We start from the raw sequence: 20513 nt of genomic DNA on the forward strand, positions 1-20513 counted from the left end.
ATAATTCTTTTTTTGTGTTTTGTTTTTTTTCATCTAATAACATAGTGGCATCATGATGAAAACGTGGCATTTAAAGGGTTAAATTCTGAAAATTAATGCATATTTGATATTTATGATTAGGACTGATGTTGGTTAAAAAACTAACTCAATGAAAGTAAAAAATAATATTAATGTATAATTTGTTTTTTGCCTGATTTAGAAAAACACATTTTGTGTGCAGAGCGGTATGAGTGTGAGTATTTAAAACTGCACAAAAATAATAATGTATAAAAATCAATTTTGCTGCTGATCACTGACATATCCTGAGCTGTGATCATGAAAATAAATCTACTCTGCATGTTGTATTATTGAATGTAATTCATTTTTTGTGGGTTTTTTTAAATCTGAAAACATATTGAAACTCAATGAAATCATATTAGTGTATAATATTTTTTAAAGCCTGATTTTTAAAAGCATATTTTGTGCGTAGAGCGATATGAGTGTGTGTAATATTAAAGCGGGCTCTAAGGGTTAAAGCTAAAAAGGTCAAATTTAATATCAAGCCCTTTCAAAATAGGTGCTGCTGGAGCTTAGTGAGATAACAAAAGGACATTAGATTTGAGAGGGGATTTGAAACGCTGTTATCTGTCTGTACTAACATTTTGTAGCACCCAGAAACTGTTATTTTACGATTATATGTCGAGCAGTGACAGAAACACGAGAGCTGCTGCAGAAACATCAGACTCTGTAACTGCAGCGTCTTTGCTCTGCACCTCTCAGACATCATTTATCAGTCAGTGCGTTGACATGATGTTAGAAAGAGTCGAGTCCGACTACAACTTGACTTTTAAAATACATGTAAACTTGCTCGTTTGACTGAAATCAGACTAAATCACATTTCTCTAAATCTGACTAACACACCCAGATAATGCGATTGGAAGTGGAGCTGCTCCGTCATGTAAACATCTCAGTCGACTCTGCGTTCTGCACGTACTCCTCGTCACCGCGCTGGCCTTTCTCTCTGTTTACAGAGAGAGATTGTAAGCACTGTGGAGGGACTTGTGTTTTTGCATACAACTTGCATTCAATTTGTATCCTTATTTTATGTTATTTTTGCTAGTATTTTCAAGATGCATTCTATGCTTTCTGTTATGATCTTATGATTTTTACTTGCAAGGTTTATTGTGTCTTTCATGTCTTGATGTGAAGCACTTGGTGAGTGTAATTCCTTTCTTGTAAAGTACACTGGGCTGCATTTCTTGTATAAAAGGTGCTATGCAAATAAAGTTTATTTTAAAAATTGTTATTTTAGATTTATTTTAAATAAAAACATCAAACCCCAGCCACCCACTTGCTCTGATAAATAAAGTACAGTCCCACAACACAGAGATAAAAAAAAAAAACAGATGTGGAGATTAGAACTTTAAACAAACATCATGGGTGTGGCAGAGTGAGGACAGAGAGGGACAGTGTGCAGGTCAAAGCTGGCAGACACACAGACAGACGGAGGGACAGACGGAGGGACTCACTTGGAGAGGTAGAGCTCGGTGAGGTTGTGCAGACCACACACTGACTGAGGAACACACTCCAGCTGGTTGTCATTCAAGTAAAGCACTTCCAGTGAATCCCGCAGAATCATGGGAAACTCTATGGGACACACTGCGGACAGAGCCATGCAGAGGGTCACAGCATGCGCACAAACACACACACACACACAAACTACACTTCATATAAAGTTACTAAAACTGTAGCTGGGTAAGGAGGACTAGTGCTCGTTTAAGTCTGTGCCAAATGTTTCCAGAGAATATAAGAAGTCAGCAGTCTTCCACAGAAGTGGATTCTTGGCGGGAGGCAATTCCTCTGCAACAGCAACATTGTGTAACACCGATATCAGTAAAAGTACTGCTGTGCAATAATTATGTCTTTTATCAAACTGCATCAGAGGATTGACCCACACTGGACATTAATCAGTCCCATCAGCATCTTGTGACTGTTCAGTGAACTCAGCAGGAATCAAACTGTGTTATTTGTGGCTGGAAATCTGAGACATTACAAAGCTGTTATAGTCAATAGCAGGTAATGTGTTGGCACAGTGGTTCCCAATAACTTTTTTGACCTGAAGCACCTTCACAGCCTCGTCAGATGACCTCAAGAGCTCCTTTGTCGATAAAACATCCTCCAAATGTCTTCAACTGAATGTGTGTTGCTACAATCACAAGATCTAACCAGTGGTGCGACTGAATAAAAACAGAAACAATCTGTTAGTCTGACACTGTAGTCCTGACATTAGACTGTATGTAAAGATGCTTAAGTGAAGCTAAAACACCCGCTGCCATCTGCGGTGGGAGAGTTCCCAACAAAACAGTCGCCAGACCAATCGCGAGCAGCCCCATTTAATGCGAGCTCATGGACTGGCTGTCACAGCTGTCAATCATGGAGGAAACTCCCCTTTTTATTGAATTGAATAACTCTTTAAAACTAAACTTGTAAAAACAAACACTTGAACAAGCATCAGGGTGATGAGAACTACCTTCAGTGACAGAAACCGTGTTTGGGAAAAATTTATTCTGTGAGTTTTTAGTTTGGTCCATGTCCCATTCACGAACACGGAGGGGCGGGCTTTATGACCTATACTGCAGACAGACACCAGGGGGCGATCCAGATTAAACAGCCTCACTTTTGGGAAGCTGTCATGATGTCCATCTTTATATACAGTCTACGGTCCTGACATCAGCTCTTTAAGTCCACAACAGTAGAAGCAAATTAGTTTAACTTATTAGAATTACTTATTTCAATGCATGTAAAGCAGATCTACCTGGATCTGGATCCCTTCTGTTCCAGGTGCTCAGGAAGGCCAGCCTCCTGGATTTGGGCCCCTCTTCAGTTCTAAAGAGGAAATACAGTTAAAAGTCCACTAATGTTGAGCAAAGCAGCATCAAGACTGAATGATAATATCTACAAACAGTATACTGCATGGGCTTTGCCTTAATATGATTCAGAAATACAGGAAATTTCCTGACAAACAAAGAAAAAGAGTAACATGCAAGAGAGGCAGAAACTGAACTTAAAGACCAGCATGATATAGTCAGGGTTCCCACACATTTTACCAATGAACGTCTAAACTTTATCCCATTTCCATGACTTTAAGTAGCTGAAAATGGGTGATTATTAACCCCTGGAAACCTGAGCAAATTGGTTTGATCTCTTAAAAAACACGGGGGGAAGACAACAAGCATCTTAACAAAACATGGTCCAAAAATTTGCATGAAAGTTGCAAAATTATCACCTGAAAATCAGCAAAACTAAGAAATTTACTTAGAAAAATGGTTGAAAATAATAAAAAATATCTATTTGTATTTATTTTACATATTCTATATATTTTTTTATGTAACAGAATTTATTATTATTTTTATTTATTTATTATTATATCATACTATATTATAAATATAGTTTTCTGGACATTTTTCCACTTTTTGAAAATTGTTTTCTAATAATCCTTAATACTGTGTGTGTATATATATATATATATATATATATATATTATTTTTAGCTATTCTTTCCAGGTAAATTTCTTGTTTGCTTGTCTTTTGGTTTTGTTTGTTGCTGTTGTTTTTCTTGGTGGTGGTGGTGTGTGTGTGTGTGTGTGTGTGTGTGTGTGTGTGTGTGTGTGTGTGTGTGTGTGTGTGTGTGTGTGTGTGTGTGTGTGTGTGTGTGTGTGTGGGTGTGTGTGTGTGTGTGTGGGGTTCTTGTAACTTCGTTGTTAATTTTTGGACCATGTCTTGTTACGTTGCTTGTTGTCTCCCCCCCTATGTTTATCAAAGCAGTTTGCTCAGGTTTCACAGGATTAATTTCACACACTGGTAGACAGAAATGCTGCGATGTGCATTAAAAGTGTACAATGTCTCTCACACGACCTTATTTAAACTCCACTGTGAATGAATGTGTTGTTCTCTAACAGCTGGCAGCGGGGGGGCTGCAGTGAGGACCTACTTGCCCAGCTGGTTCCTGGAAAGATCGAGGGTCCTGAGCTGAGAGCATTTCCACTTACTGGGGGCCGGGAGTGTCGCAATGTGATTCCCACACAATCTTAAGGAGACCAGAGCCTGATGGACAAGAGGGAGGAGGGGTGAGATACTGTAAACCACACTTCACATTTTCCTTTCAAGGAATACACAGACAGCTGGCTGGCGGTGTCGTTGGCCATCGTTCCTGTACAGTGAAGAAAACATACACTCCGACGTTCTCGCTGTGCTTTTCTGTTTCGAATCATTACTTCACTCATTCAAATCAGGCATTTTCTAAAAAGAAAACAGAGATGTGAAAAATACTGCAGCCAAATCTGGTGGAAAAGATGTTTCTTTGTTTCAAAACACATGTAACTGGTTACGTCGTACGTAAAAACAAATGCATTCATTCATTCAATACTTTCATTTATAATGAAGGTATATCGTTGAAGTATTTACTGTACCAAAATGCCTTTAGGATAACAAATAAACCTTTCTGCTTTCATGTGTTTGTACGTATGCATGTATGCATGTATGTATGTATGTATGCATGTATGTATGCATGCATGTATGTATGTATGCATGTATGTATGTATGCATGCATGCATGCATGTATGTATGTATGTATGCATGCATGCATGCATGTATGTATGCATGTATGTATGCATGCATATATATATATATATATATATATATATATATATATATATATATATATGTATGTTTATGTGACAGATATAAATCTTAATTTATGTTTACTTCACAGCTCCTGTTAAGTTTACTTGAAATTTAGCTGTATTTAGTTGCTGCAACTGAAGAATTACTAGTGAAATTACCTTGTTCGTTTTTTAAGTGTTAGCAACTTCAGTAAACCAAGTTACAGATATGATGATGACTAGTTTGCAACTGGCAGCATATATAGATGTAGAGTAGTGTAGACTTGGTTTACTGAAGTCGCTTTAACTTAATAAGATTGGTTTAATTAAACTTCTAATTTTCAAGTTGCAACAACATCACAAAATCAAGTAAATATATCTACATTTTAAGTAAACTTAACAATTAGATATAAACATAAATTAAGATTAATAGTTCTGTTTACTCACATTTTTCAAGGAAATTAGTTTACTAGATGTTTTTAACTAAAATCAATTTGTCAGATTTCACAGTGTGTCATTTATTGATTATGCAATAACCCAACTTCCTAAGCTGCTATACAGCGACCACAGACTTCTGTCTTTGTTTCGTCGCTCTTGTTTTTAATTATGTCTACATTTTATGTACAATTGTGTTTACACTATGTTTGTTTTTAACTATGCTGCACCACTAATTGCACCTTTGGGGAAATTTAAGTTTTGTAAGTGCTTTGTTTTCCTCTTATTCTTTCTTCTTTGTTGGTTTATTTTTATTTAAAACAAAGTCTGATTCTTAAGAAAGAAACATGCTGTTATTATAGATTGTTAGTCAAATAAATTACATCCATATTTTATCACTTAATATAGCTCATGCAGAACTATAAACATGGAGCACAAAAACCAAACACTAAAGACTCGAGCATGACTCCATGTCTGTTCTCACATAACTGAACGACCTGCTGTCCATTTGGGCTTTTGGCCTGATGCAAGAAGATTTTTGTTTCCTACAGGATTCTCGTGGATCCTGAAAAAAGTCCTAAAAGGCATTGAAATAGTTAATCTTAAAAAAATGGCCTTAATTGGTATTAAAATGTTGTGTTATGGAAAGAAAGATTAAATAATTTTTGTTTTCTAGTGTTGCATTGTAAATTATAAAAAAAGGTAATATTTAAAAAAAAAATTAAATCAAAATAAAATAAAAAAAATGTATATAAAAAAGAAAAACTGTGTGTGAGCAGAAAGTCCCACGCAGCAGCAACAAGAATAACCTCTGCGAATATTCAAAAACAAAACAGCCTGAAAGTTGTAAGGGGGCTGAACAAAAACAAGAAGACACCCAAAATAAATCTGTCTCTCAGTTGGTAATAATGGCTGGTTTGTGTCATGTGATTTCCTTTTAAGCGTACTCTTTTTTTTTCTAAAAATGACCATTATTTTAAAAAGATTTCTGCATCTGACCTGTAAACTCCCTTCTGGTGCTTTTGTGACCCAAACTCAACCACACAGCAGCAGCGCCATCTGCAGGCTACATAACAGATCACACACACAGGAGTCTGACTGCATTCACTTTAATATTCTTTATGCATCTTTTTCTGTTCTAATAGTTGCAAATTCAGCACATATAACAACGGTTCTTACCTCCAGCTCAAAGATGTATGAGGGCAGCTCCTTCAGGCTGTTGTCAGAAAAGTCCACCTCCTGCAGCTGAGTCCTCCAGAAGATGGAGATGGTGTTCGGAAGACTCTCGATCACGTTGGAGGAAGCTTTGCATTGTTTCTGCACCACAGGAAGAGGAAGAAGAATATGTGTTATTAACATAATCAGTCAATGAAGAAAAAAGGTTACGCCTGCACACCTACTCTAAAGCATACACGTTTATCAGAGAGACAACATTTTGATCCCACTTGGATCTTCGTCAGGCCAAATATGTTTGAAAAGATAGAAACACACCTATAAATATATATATATATATATAAATATATATATATATATATATATATATATAATGCACACCAATAAGCTGACGGGCAGGTGTGGTTGCAGGTGTGGTTAACCATCTGAGAGCCATTCAGTTAAACTGACAAACAATTAAATAGATTACATAGGAAATACATTAAATGCATAGACAAAAAAGTGATGTCAAGGCCATATTACAGAAACATCAAGTCTATCTTAGTGGATAAAAACATTATATCAAAAATCTTAATATCACCATACATCTTTTTTTTTTTCAAAAACCTTAATAATAAAATTATCATAAGTCAACATCACCTACATTCAAAATTGTATTAAATCAGGTTGAAGGGAGAAAACTCCAATATTAACAACAAACTTCTACAAAGAGGAACATATCTAGTTCGAATTTAGGAAAAATGTTCTAGTTCAGGTTCCAATAAAGAAAAAAGGGGGAAGGCATACATCCACAGAGAAGTAAAAATCTCAATGTGGAGAGACACACTTAATTATATTAACAAAATCACTTTGTTATATTAATAAGTTTGCACTTTTAGTGTATCAAAGTCCCCAAAAAATACAATGAAACACAGAAAAAGCCCTCAAGAAAACCATAATAATTTGATTTAGAGCAAATGTTGTGTTAATTATTATGGGATTGAGGCACATTTCAGCTGTTACAGTTGGCAGATACATCAAATCATCATATAAACCAAACAGGTTTGTGGATTCTTACCAGCGGACAGGCCCAGGGGTCGGGGAAGGAGCTCAGTGAGTTCCTGCACACGTTGAGGACGCTCAGGGATTTCAAACAGTGCATGACCGATGTGGGCAGACCGGTCAGACTGTTATCAGACACATCCAGCTCCTCCAGCTTACGGAGGCCGATCCAGTTAGTAGCTGAGAGGATGGAGATAAAGAATAAAGTAAAGGAATAGTTAACCTCCCGTGCACTCCTGCAACTATCAGCGCACATAATAACAAGAAGTGGCGAAAGGATGCAGCCTTGCAGAAAAATGACCATTTACAAAGATTGAACAGCACGTTTATCAACAGTTGATGTTCTAAAATATGCTTTATAAAATAAATTCATATAAATGTGGATTTTACCCTGAATTACTTTACAAATGTTTCGAAATGATAAAGTGTTGAAATGGCAGTAATAACCCACGTGTATTCATTATCAACATGCACAGGCTGTGAGCAGCTACAGGTGTTTACATTTATCAAAAACATTTTCACAACCAGAAACAAGGAGTCTGTTATGCAGCTTTAGGCTTTCATTTCAACATTTAAGGGGGAAAATATATGAAATTTTAATCACCAAACACTTTTTTCCTGCCTTCTGGTAATTTCTTCTGGACAAAAATGTCTTTCTACATCAATTTATGATCAAAATGTCTTTAATTTTTTGTCAGAATTAAAGCCCTCTGCTTATTTCAGAGGACTTTTTTATTTGGCAGGGCAGCAATTAGCAGTAATATTGTACTTATTTATATTTTATACTAATGCACTTTTTCCCTGCCCTTGTTTTTTGTTTCATGACTGTTTTTTATGTGTACATGTACGTGTACGTGTACGTGTACGTGTGTGTGTGTTGAAAATAAAGGCTTCTTATCTTATATTTAGTGCATATGCTCCTAATATTGAGGGGGACATGTCCCCTGAATCCCCCCCAAATCTACGCCTGTGAAAACAGCTGTCAATCATCTTAGTTACTGCCTTTGAACTGTGGCTCTTCACTGTTGCTTAAGTCTGGGGGTTAACCCTTTGAAACCTGCATCGACATCAGTTTTCTTGTGCCACGTTCTTTCACCAGCATTTAAACCTTTGAAACCTGAGCAAATTGGTTTGATTTCTTTACAAAACTTCAGATAAACAGCTGTAAGCAGCTTGGCAAATTGCAAGATAAAGTAAAAGTGACAAGAAAATGACTTAAAAATTAGCCTAAAAAGGGTACAAAACCCACCAAATGTTGAGTTCTAAATATACATTTTAGATTATGTTACAGAAAATAAACACACACACACACACACATATATTTTTTTCTTTTAATTTTCTTTTTTTTGGTGCTTAAGTTACTTAAGTTACTTCTTGTAACTTTTTACACAGATCTTTTGGGCCATTTCTTTGAGCTGTCTCATTGCCTTCTTCACATGTTTTTGAAAGAAATAAAGCCAGTTGTTCAGGTTTAAAAGGGTTAATGTCACTCTTGCAGCTCTTGGGCTTTTTCAAAAAATAACCTCGACGTGCAGGTGACGAAAATTGCGATTATACATTCTTTTAAATCTTTATTCAAATATTCCTCCTGCATACACGCAGCGGTGATGTAGATTCAGAGTTAGGACCTACTGTCGGGGATGTCGAACAGGACGGCGAGCTGGTTCTTAGCAGCACAGATTCTCTGGATGTGGGTCAGATGGAGAAGTCCGGGCGGTAAACTGGTGAGCTGGTTCTGAGACAGATTTATCTGCTGTAACCTGAAGCACAGGAAGCAGACGGAGGCTGAGAGGTTCATCTTTATGACACGAGCAGCTACACTCGGGTCATTTAATCAGTGTTTGACATGCGCTTGTAAAAGCCGTCCATGAGAGAATAATTAAACATTTGGAGAAATTAGCTTGTTTGCCATTTTAGCCAAAGGCAGAGGAGAGGATCAATATTTGTTTAATCTGTTTGTGTCCACAGAATTAACTGCAGGACATGTTCAGCCTAGATTAGCACAAAGACTGACAGCAAGAGGGAAGCTATTTATTCACACTGCATTATCTGGATGTGACACATGCAGAAACACAAAATAAGACTATGTGGTTTTTAGGAGCATTCTGAGTCAATAACAACTGGGTCAGTATCTGGAGTCCTGGTCCTCATAGTGGGTGATTTGGTAATTCACTTTGGGAGTTTTATTTGATTTTATAGAAATAGACAGATGACTGTTCATTATACAATTATGCCCACTTTCCTCTACCCACTCAAGCCTGTCCTCCACAGAAAATACTATAATAAATAATAATGATAATAATGATAATAATAATAATAATAAGGATAAGAATAAGAATAAGAATAAGAATAAGAATAAGAATAAGAATAAGAATAAGAAGAAGAAGAAGAAGAAGAAGAAGAAGAAGAAGAATCTAGCCACCATGATATGCTTAGATTTAGGAATTAAAAATAGTGATTAGCTATTTACTAAAAAAAAAAAACGTCCAGAAATCTTTTTATAATTGTAATGATTTTATATTTAAATTATGTTACAAAATATTTAATAAAATGTAAAAATAAAATAAAATAAAATAAAGAGATATATTTTTATTTTCAGCACTTTTAAGGAATAATAATAATAATAATAGTAATTATTATTATTATTATTATTATTATTATTATTATTATTGTTGTTGTTGTTATTATTGTTGTTATTATTTAACATTCATGATTAAGAGACAAAATAACCAGATTATTATGTTAATTTATGTTTATTATGCTAATAAAATATTTAGATTGTTTTTTGTTTATTTTAAAGCAATTTTCTTGTAACGTTTCTCTACTATTTGATGCTCATTTTTGGGCCATGTCTAATAATAATAATAATAATTCTTATTCTACTTAATTTCATTATTACTATTAAATATCCATGCATAAGAGACTAAATTAACACATTAAAGAAGAAAAAAACATATATAATGAAAAGAAGGGGAAAAGTGTTCTCAGAGATTTAAATTCAGTTATTGTACTGTTTGCAGTTGTAGAAGAAGTTGGGGTTTTTTTTAAATTCTGGTGCTGTGTGTACCTGGTGCAGATGACCTCCTGGGAGCTGGGAGCAGCCGGCAGCTCTTTCAGCAGATTGTTGGAGAGATCCAGAGTCTGCAGGTGCAGGAGACCCCAGGGCACCACGGAGGGCAGAGCTGCCAGGCTGTTAGAGGACAGATCCAGGTCGGTGATACGAGACGAGACGTCCATGAACCAGTCCAGCTCCAACCAGGGCAGCTGCAGACCGCTCCAACACACAGAGACACTCTGCACACACACACACACACACACACAGCATGATGTCAGGAGGACGGCTGAGAGCTGCCTGACCAGTACAACTAAAGCATTATGAACTCAGACCTTCTCTCCCTCTGTGTTGGAGGTTTCCTGCAGTTTGAGTCTGAGGAGGTGTTTGCTGAAGGCTGGATGGTCCATCAGCGTGTACGAGGAGAACCCCGCTCCGTTCTGCAGCAGGAAGCAAGCGATCTCCTCATTACCTGCGACACAAAACACGATGGTCACCTCGTGTTCACAGCACCAGAAGTGGACACTGTTAACTAAACATCTGTCACATCTCCAACACCTCTGCAACTTCACAGCTTTGTCACACACGCTTTCGTCTTGCAGGGGTTCAGCATTTGTCGAAATTATGTCTTGAGGTTACAGTGCAGCTACACACACACACACACGCTTTAGTCTGTGTGTGTAGCGCCCCATGATTGAGCTGTGATTGGTCAGCCAGAGAAGGATCAGGATTACAGGGCAGATTTATGCTGCTGCTGCTGCTACCATCTGCTGTTTGAAACTGTGCAACAATTAAGAAGCCCAACAGTAATAATGTTAAATTAATCAAGGTGTGCGATGGTGCATAAAATAACAGTCACTGCAAATAACAGAGAGAAGCTGCTGCAACCGACAGGCTATCATAGTGATTAATGAAGCAAACTGAGTATGGAAATGTTTGTTAAAACTCTGAAACCTGGGAAGAAGGCAAAGAGCAACTTCAGAAGAAAAAAAAAAAAGCAAGAAATTATTATAAAACTGCAAAAACATTACCTGAAAATTAGTTTTTTAAAAAAAGAAAAAGCAAACAAGCAAATGACGTGGAAAAGGTTCATTAAAATGATTATTCTGTAACATAATTTTAAATATGTCATTATGATAATTATAAATGTAGTTTTTCCCTAGACATTTTGCCCTAGCCTTTAAAAAATCATCTTCTAAATCTACTAATTTTGGGGAATTTGTGCTACATTTCTGACCAAGTCGCTTACTACCTTTTTCCTCATGTATCTGAAAGAAAACCTTCCAATCTGCTTGTGATTCATAGGTTTAAATACTTGTGAGAGGCAGGACAAGATAAATGATGTCGCTGCAGGTTTCAGAAGGTTAAGGCTGACAGTCTGGTGTTATTTTTAGGATTTTGTACGAGTTTGCTGTGATAGTACAGATGATATGTGGAGCGTACTATCGTGTGTCTCCCTACCTGCTCGTGCAGCGGCGTACAGCGGGAGCCCCGTGATGACGGCAAACTCATCGCTGTGGATGGCGCAGTCTTTGGCGTCAGCCTCGTAGCCGTGGACCAGCAGCCGGACCACGTCCAGGTGGCCCTGCTGACAGGATGTGGCCAACATCCAGTTCAGCAGGTCTCTCCTCAGACACGGACCTGAAAGAAAGCCGGAGATGCAACAACAGACAAGCAAAGTCAGTCATTTCTCTTAATTAACAACCACACAGACTGAACTGCAGAGCTTAAGCGATATTTTCCAAAGGCTGACTGTGTTTCCACTGAGTGATGTTTCGCGACTTCTCCTCCGGCGATAACATTAAGGAAGCATGTTCAAAACATTAGCAGCTTTATTTCTATTGCAGCCACCACACTGGCCATCATTATTTCCTATCCAAGGTGACGTAGGCAGGAAAGACAAGCCCCGTATACGTCAGGTATGAGGGATTTCTGGGAGCTGACAGTCCACGATTTCACAGAGGAATTGTGGATTCAAAACTTCCCGATGACCCGCTCAGCTTTCTCAGAGTTATGTGATGCAATAACACCTCTTGCAGCTCCTGCAGCATCATCTTTTTATTGATTTATTTTTAGATATATACATTTTTTTTTTTTCTAGACTGTTGAGTTGGTGGCACCTTGTAACTTTATGTTTTATCTTATCTTATCTTATCTTATCTTATCTTATCTTATCTTATGAGGGAGCCAGTTCATCCATAGCATCATGTGACCTATAATAGTATTTCCAGTTTTGTGAAATATGGCTTTTTCAAATCACCTAAATACCACCTCATGGGCGTAATAAAGGGGAGTTTTTCCAAAATTGCCTTTTTCCATCAGGCGATGTTATATTTGCAATTTCAGCTTGGACAGTTTGAGGGTTAATGGAAACCAACACCAGGGAGGACAGTCCAAAAACACACTTCTCTTTATCAACAACCACACAGACTGCCCTGCAGGGTCCTTTAGTCCAGGAACAGATCTGACTGAGAACATTCAAAGTTCTCAACAATTCAGCTCAACTGCTTCAAAAAAAAAAAACTAAATATGTCAATACAGCGCTGGCTCCCCCAACAAGCTCAGAACACGTTAATGACACCATGTTGGAGCCTTAATTAAAAGGAAATAAAATGATGGTGTGCCCCGTCTTTAATTACTGTGGGTGAAAATGAAATGAATACATTATTTTATTGACAAAACAAAAGGCTCTCCCTTCCTCCTACCAGGTATAGAATCGAGCAGCTGTTTGACGAGGCTGGCGTGGCCGTAGTAAGCTGCCAGGATGGCGGGGTTACTGTTGGACAGATCCTGGGGAACAGTGATTCGGGCTTCTTTCAGGAGGTAACACACACTCTGCAGGTCACCGTGCTGAGTGGCCACACACAGGAGACGAACCTGGAACAACACACACACACACACACACACACACACAATGACACACAAATTAACCGCTGTGGCATCCCTCCATGGCCATTGTACGCTACTTTTTATATATTTTTATGGCATTTAGCATATTCTGCATTTTGCAAGGATCACCAATGAAAATGATTAAATAAAAAAGTGCAAATAAAGTGTCAACATGGGAGGGACGTTTACTTTGTAAAACCTCAGGGAGTTATTTTTATTTTTTTAATTTTTTATTTAAATTTTCACTGAATTTTATTTTATTTTTTTCAACTTGCTGGGAATTTGCTGAATATGATGTTGAAAGTTTTGTTTTTGATTAAACATTTACTAAAGGCAAGTTTAGTGTTGGAGTTTGTTATACTCCAAATTATAAATATTGGCAGAGAGATTTTCATTTCTGCTGTAAATACATATCGGTTCCAAATGTCGGTTATCGGCCTCATTAAGTACTAATAATCGCACCTCAGAGTTAAGGCTAAATGAAAAGAGCTTCACAGCTGAATAAAACACATTTCTCACAGCTGAAATCTACAACAAAAAATAGGACTGATGTGGTTCCTCACAGAAACCAGCTCACAGAAGACTGGTTTTTCAGGTTCCATGTTTCTAAAAAAAAGTCGCCCTTTATCAAACACACTATAAAATACACCTGGTGTCACAGTTCTGTGTCTCGACTAGTTTACGGGAAATAGAAAACCTAGCAACATGGTGCTTTTAAATATTTTGGCATATTTGTGTCTGATGAATGCCACTTTGAGTCATCATGGACTGCTGTTTAATATGAAAACAGGTGTGAGAATATCACTTTTCTTAACATTTCGTGGGTTTCTATTGTGTATTTATTAGTCTGAAAAGCTGATATTGAGTAATGCACTCCCCCTCAGGGGTGGGATGGGGGTGTGAGCGCCGCACACTTGTACCGTCATATACCGTATACCCCGGTGAAATTTCAGGAAGGTATGAAGGCCTGAAATTTTACATATCACCGAGCCTAAACAGAACGTGTTAACAGGCTGCACGGAGCAGAGCCTTCTGCTGAATTCTGACATTTTCATGTTAATATGTTCACAATAACGATGCAAACATGCTGATGTTCAGCAGGTATAATGTTCACCATGTTCACCATCCACCATGTTCAACTACAAACCCTTAAATCTCCCAAAACGCACTATAAGGCGCACCACCGCTGCTCAAAGCATCTTTTCTTAAAAAAATATAAAATCAATCAAGTCTGTGCCTTCTGTGTGCATCGAGCACTGTGATTGGCTGTTAAACACAATGATGTCACTGCTGAAATAAGAAAGTACTCTTTCTTTCGCAGCCACACATACAAATTAAACCGACGCCGTAAAAACTGAATCAAACGCCACTATTGGACACATAAAATTCTGACATGATGACGGTGCTAGATGAAAAGTCAGAGGATCAGCAAAGTTATTACAATTCATCCTGAGAAGAACACGAAGTCTGAACCGCATTTCATCACAATCCATCCAACAGATGCTGAGATATTTCAGTCTGAACAAACCGACGCAGCCAGTGTGACTTAAAACAGCAAACGCAACAAAGAACCTGAAAACATGTTTGACATCTCACAATCACAAATGACATAAATGATTCATGCTATGCAAAATTTTCAACGCTTAATCTGTGTGTTTTCTCACAGAGGAAACCAATATCAACCCATGCATGCAGAAACGGTACCAGCCGAAATTGTTACAGAGGCAGAAGTGGGCCAGATCTCTGCAGACGGCTGAGAAGGACTCATTCCCAAACAAAAACAAGAGTATGACACGCCTCCTCCTCCTCCTCCTCCTCCTCCTCCTCCTCCTCCTCCTCATAACCAAACACAGAACACCAGAGCGCTGCACCACTGCAGGCAGCACTCTGCATATCTGAATAATGCAACTACAACACAGGACATGGGAGGAAAAGACAAGGAAAAATATATATGACAAAGGCTGTCAAAATGATGCAACAAAATAATCAAGATAAACAAATTTTCAAGAGTAAAAAACAAATGAGAAAGTGAACTTAAATGCAATATTTCATTATCAGACTGGGAACAAATGTGTAAAAAATATATTTGACACAACAAGCTCGAAATACTGGTGAGAATACTCATGTGAGATTTTGATTAGATATTTCAAAACACCACAGAGAAGTAGAACAGAAGAATAAAGTAAAATTAAAGATAAATCAAACTCTTGAAAGCAGATTACAGTCATGTATACTGGTCATGTAATGTTAGAAATGTGTTGTGGGAAAATTCAGTAACAAATATCACTAAAAATCTTTGACACTTTCATTAGCAAAAACCCACCGTGTTTACTTCTGAGGAAAATACCACAAAAAATTGAGCAGAAAACTCCTAGTTGTTTTTAATGATAAGGGTAGCAATAATTAAACAAATAACAAGAAATTTGTTAAAAATGACTATGAATAATCATAAATGGAGAAATCTTGTGAATGAAATATATGAAAAGGGGATATATATTTATTTCTTTTTTTAAAATGCTAATTAAAAAAAGAAAAATATGGAGACCTCTTATACACTCAAATTTATTCTTATTTTTTCTCTTTTTTTCTTTTTTTAGATAGCATACAATAATCTTATGTTAATGTAATTTAACATGTAATTTCATTTCGTTTCCAAGTGAGTGTAAGTTTGAATCTTGTGCTTTCAGTTTTGGTTAAATTCCGATCATGGACTGTATCTTCAAGTTTTCAGTGTCTGATGCTGAACGTCACTAGATTTTAGGTACCACAGAAACATACTACGGATACATGCAGTCATACGAGCGTCACAGGAGCTTTCTCGTTTCCACAGAGGTGTTCGTTCCCACTCTGACTCACTGCAGTACAGCATGTAATCAAGGGAAACTTAGTGTGACCCAAATTCCCACCACAGCTCAGCTAGCAGTGCAGCTGGTGTGACTGTGATGTGTCCTGTAATGTGTGTATATGAAATTAGAGAGTGCTCACCCCGTCGATGCGGGGCATCCCTGCGCTGCACTCCACGCAGCAGGCTTGCTGGATCAGCTCTCTGGCAGTCGCTCCCTCTCCGTCTTCATACGCTGCACGGATGTTCTCCAGAGTCGGAGAGGGAACCAGACCGGAGCCGGGCCCCGGTGCCTCCAATAACGACGCCTTGGCTCCCATTTCCTCCCCAGGGCCTGAGGACAGACAGAGGGACACACGCAGAGGGTCATATGAAAGCTAAAAGAAGTATTTTTTTTTAATACTCGATAGGGGCAAAGTTGCTTCATTTCGACGTCCCAAATGTCAGTTTCACTTCATTTTTGATTAATTGCCCAGCACTATACACATGGACGAATGTGAAAAGGAATTTAAAAATAAAAATAGAAATATAAAAAAAAAGAAAGAATGATGAAAAAAAATAAAAAAGGAAAATTAGGCTTTGATATTTCATCCCTGGTGTAATAATACTAACAATTAATATTTGCAGAATTTATTCTCAATTACTTTTACTTCTTTTAAAGAAGGCCCATCTATTTTGAAGCTGCTTTTTGTTCTTGATTCTTGCTGAAAGGAGTATTTGTGAGGAGGATTATACTGCGATTTGTGGCAGCGTGCTGCAGGTTGAACACATTTTTTACTGTAGTCCTGTTAGCAGCACAAACCAAAAACTAGGTCACCTTATTACAGCAGCCTCTATGATGACGGGGTGAGAAAACCTCCCGTTCCTTTGATGATGCTGCAAGATCATTACCAGGCGAAACACAGGGACTCCACGTCAACACCAAGCAGGTTTTCAAATTACAGAACCTCAAACGTAACTTTAATGTCAGGAGTGTTTTTAAAACAGTGATTTATCGATTCTGAATGTCGGCATCAGTCTCAGTGTTATGGTTTACCGCAGTGATTCTGCTGCCCTCCGCTACTAACCAAGAAGAGAAAAGTTGTCATTGTCATGTTATTAGCCTTGTTATGTTAATCTTAAAACGTCAGAAAAGAGCACTTAGGATAAAACATAAAGCCGGCTTTTTTTAGAATGAATGAATGAATGAATGAATGAATGAATGAATGAATGAGTGAATGCTTTTATGTTAGTGTCATGCCACCTACTGGCATATATGGGATTATACGACACCTTTGCAACAAGATGCACAATAGTTCATAGTACATGTTTCATTGCATGAAGATAGCTTCTGGTATTGCTGGCAAAAAATCATAATTACAGCTGAACAGATACAAAATTTTACAAAGAAAAGAAGAGATTTTTTAAAATGATAATGATAATGAAAATGATAATAATAATAATGATAATAAATAAGTAAATAAAAATAAAATAATAATACAAAAATATAATAATAATAACAATAATAATACAAAAATATAATAATAATAATAATAATAATAATAGAGAATCCTACACCTTAGAATTTGTAGACATTATATAAAAACAATGGAAATACTTTTTAGAGTTGTACACAAAAGCCTTTCGGTATGTATTCAATTGTCTTTTTTTATTAAGAGAAGGACATTATAATTTAAAAGTGTTGGTAATTTTTAAACCACAAAGTGAGAACAAATGTTAAATATAGATTTATTTCAGTTTTGGGAGTGAAATCATGGACTGAGCTGAAATTGTGTTGCTCTCTCTGAAGTTTTGAAAAAGCCTTACAATGCTAAACGATTGAAAATTACAAACTGATCATAATGTAAAATAATTTAGGTATAACCACAGTGTTAAATAGAGTATGGCAGTTTTAGAGTATGAAATGTTTTGTTTATAAATCATTTATTTTGTCTCTTTAATGTTGCTGTTGTTGTTATTTTGGGTTTTCCTTTGGTTGAATTTAGTATCGCACAGAATAAGCCTAAAACTGACAGTAATTGCTGGTTGACTCTCTCAGATATATTCTTGTACTTGTAAATACATGACTTGGTGAATCTTGGCTTCCCTTTGAGTCAGACTGGTTATTCGTTATTCGTTTAACAGCAAACCTTCTGTTTCCTGTTTGAGCCGCGTTCGCCTGCTTCCTGCAGCCCGGCAGCTTTCCTATGAATAATTAAGACAGAGAGAGTCTGACTGGGCTGCTGAGGCTATATGAGAAATCCTGAGGGAGTGAAACCATTAGACACAAACCCAGCGTCAATACTCGGCTATCACAGCCTCACACGACCTGTCTGGGAACGCTAAAACAGGACCTTGAGAGGAACGAGGCTGCCAACAGCTCTTTCAGTGTGGTTGAGTTCAGAGGGAACATTCACTCCTGACCTTTGCTGCATGTACAGACAACAGCGGAGACTAAAGATCAGAGTGATCGGCAGAGGATGAGACTATAAGGAGCTGAGGAGGAGGAGGAGGAGGAGGAGGAGGAGGAGGCTGGAGCATCATCAGTTCATAGGATCATGTTACAGACAGCAAAAAGACATAAAAACCTGCAGAGGAGGCCCAGTACACCAGTGACGGATGCACCAATACAACCTTTTCTCTCCCAGTTTAGACACCTCAGTTCTGCTGAATATCTGCGGATACAAAGTATAATGTTATACGAACGCTCTCTTTTTCCGTAAATTTAAAATCTGAACACAACACCGAGGCCATGACACATAAAACTAAATTTAGTGAAAACAGTTAAGTTTATTTTAATGGAAAACGGATCTTCCACTACGTTTTGACCTCCCATTTATACGCAATAAAGTTTACGTCACCAGAAAGGAATTTCTTTTTTATTAATTTTTTTATCTGTGGGTGCAGCTCTGCTCGTTGTTTCGTGTTCTCGGCTTGTGACGAAAGGTGACCGCGGCTTTGCTGTCAGAGACCTCAAACTGTGGAGCACTTTGCCTGCTGAGGTCAGACTCACTACTTCATTAGTATCTTTACAATCCCTTCTCAAGACTTTCTATTATAAGCATTTATGAATATTTAATATGTGGCAGTTGCTTGGTTTTATCATCCCTTCGTGGCCATTGTACACTACTTTTTTTCCCAGTATTAACATATGATCACTGTGTGGTTTGCATTCTATGTTATTATTATTATTTTTTTTAAGTTTTTTATCATTTTTCGTTTTCTGAGGCAGCTGTATGGATACTTATTTGCATGATATTATTGTTGTTGAGTTGGATTATTGCGCTCCTTCAGTGGCTATGTCAGGCGCTAAATTTAAAGTTGTATGTTGTATTTCTATTGTCTGATTTCTTGTTGTTGTATGTTAGCCATGGCGGCATATGAGTTTCCCCCTTTGGGGATGTTTCGCTATTTTAAATAAAGCTCTAAAGTAATCTAACTCACCAGTGCATATTGAGTCTAAAGCCTCATTCCCACTGCAAAAAATATCCGCTAACACCTGCTAACATCTGGCTTTTTAATGTAATGGGAATGCGTACGATTGGCATTCACACCTGGGTCAAATGACTCTGCAGTAGACACGGGTTTTTATCCTCTTCAGCACAGATCAACAGTGACGGGAACACAAGACCCCGGTGAACACGGTAATTTCAGTTTCTTAACTGGCAAGATGCAATGACGAGCTGACAATTACCCTCTGTCTCCTCCTAAGCAGCTAAAACACCGATCCAAATTAGTCTGCCTCGAGTTTGAAAGAGAGACTGAATAATTAAGAGTGATATAAAGAGAAGAAATGACCGAAAAGTTTACAAAAACCTCTGTTCCTGCTGCTGTCTACTGTTTACCTGTTCTCCTGCCTGTCCGTGACATCACATGGACACACCAACAAAACAACACACACACTCACACACACACATATATAAAAACTGACAGAAAGGCAGACTCATGTGCTGCAGCGCTGTGTTCACAGGCAATAGGTATGCAGTCTATCGCCTATATTTAGCAGGTTTACCAGTGTTTAAAAATCCCTTGTGCACACACTAATTTTGGTGGGAAAGGTGAATAGAATAGTCAATACACATAATTTGAAACTTCCTGGATCTTGTTGTTTATAGTTCGACATGCATCACCAAAAAGTACCTGTCGGACTAGCCATCAGAGTCAAACAGTGCTTCCTTCTTCCACTGTAACCTGCAACTATTTTCTTGTGTTGATCTTTCGCACGATGAAGACAACAGACGTGTAAAAAACAGGACACGCAAATTATTCCAAGAAACATACATGACGGGGTCCTTAGTATAAAGTCTGTCTTGTAAGAAGTCCTTGGCTAAGAAAAAGGATTCGAAGCATTGGTCTATAAATGATGAATACATTTGAATGTGATGACAAATAAATGCACAATTCCTTCAAGAAATTTAGCACTGAGGGCACCCACCATCAAAATCAGGTATTAAGGAACTCGC

At 37.5% G+C, this 20513-nt stretch overlaps 1 protein-coding gene across 3 annotated transcripts in view; it reads right to left on the reverse strand.

Moving 5' to 3' along the window:
* Nucleotides 1-20513, reverse strand: part of lrrk1 (leucine-rich repeat kinase 1) — an 84438-nt gene that overhangs the window by 58137 nt on the left and 5788 nt on the right. For 2 of the 3 annotated variants that reach the window (XM_042490273.2, XM_088083033.1), the window contains 11 exons: nucleotides 16215-16405; nucleotides 13046-13217; nucleotides 11802-11981; nucleotides 10676-10812; nucleotides 10356-10582; nucleotides 8921-9048; nucleotides 7305-7468; nucleotides 6254-6391; nucleotides 3970-4082; nucleotides 2795-2865; nucleotides 1509-1638 (listed from right to left, as the gene is read on the reverse strand). In XM_042490273.2, coding sequence (XP_042346207.2) covers nucleotides 1509-1638; nucleotides 2795-2865; nucleotides 3970-4082; nucleotides 6254-6391; nucleotides 7305-7468; nucleotides 8921-9048; nucleotides 10356-10582; nucleotides 10676-10812; nucleotides 11802-11981; nucleotides 13046-13217; nucleotides 16215-16405 — 1651 coding nt within the window. Of the gene's footprint in view, nucleotides 1-1508; nucleotides 1639-2794; nucleotides 2866-3969; nucleotides 4083-6253; nucleotides 6392-7304; nucleotides 7469-8920; nucleotides 9049-10355; nucleotides 10583-10675; nucleotides 10813-10898; nucleotides 10992-11801; nucleotides 11982-13045; nucleotides 13218-16214; nucleotides 16406-20513 lie in introns of those variants that run through there. The other variant, XM_088083078.1, reaches the window with a different exon arrangement.

The sequence above is a fragment of the Plectropomus leopardus genome, chromosome 1 (assembly GCF_026936395.1).
Source record: "Plectropomus leopardus strain MGB_pleo_1.0 chromosome 1, ASM2693639v1, whole genome shotgun sequence".
Classification (NCBI taxonomy): Eukaryota; Metazoa; Chordata; class Actinopteri; order Perciformes; family Serranidae; genus Plectropomus; species Plectropomus leopardus.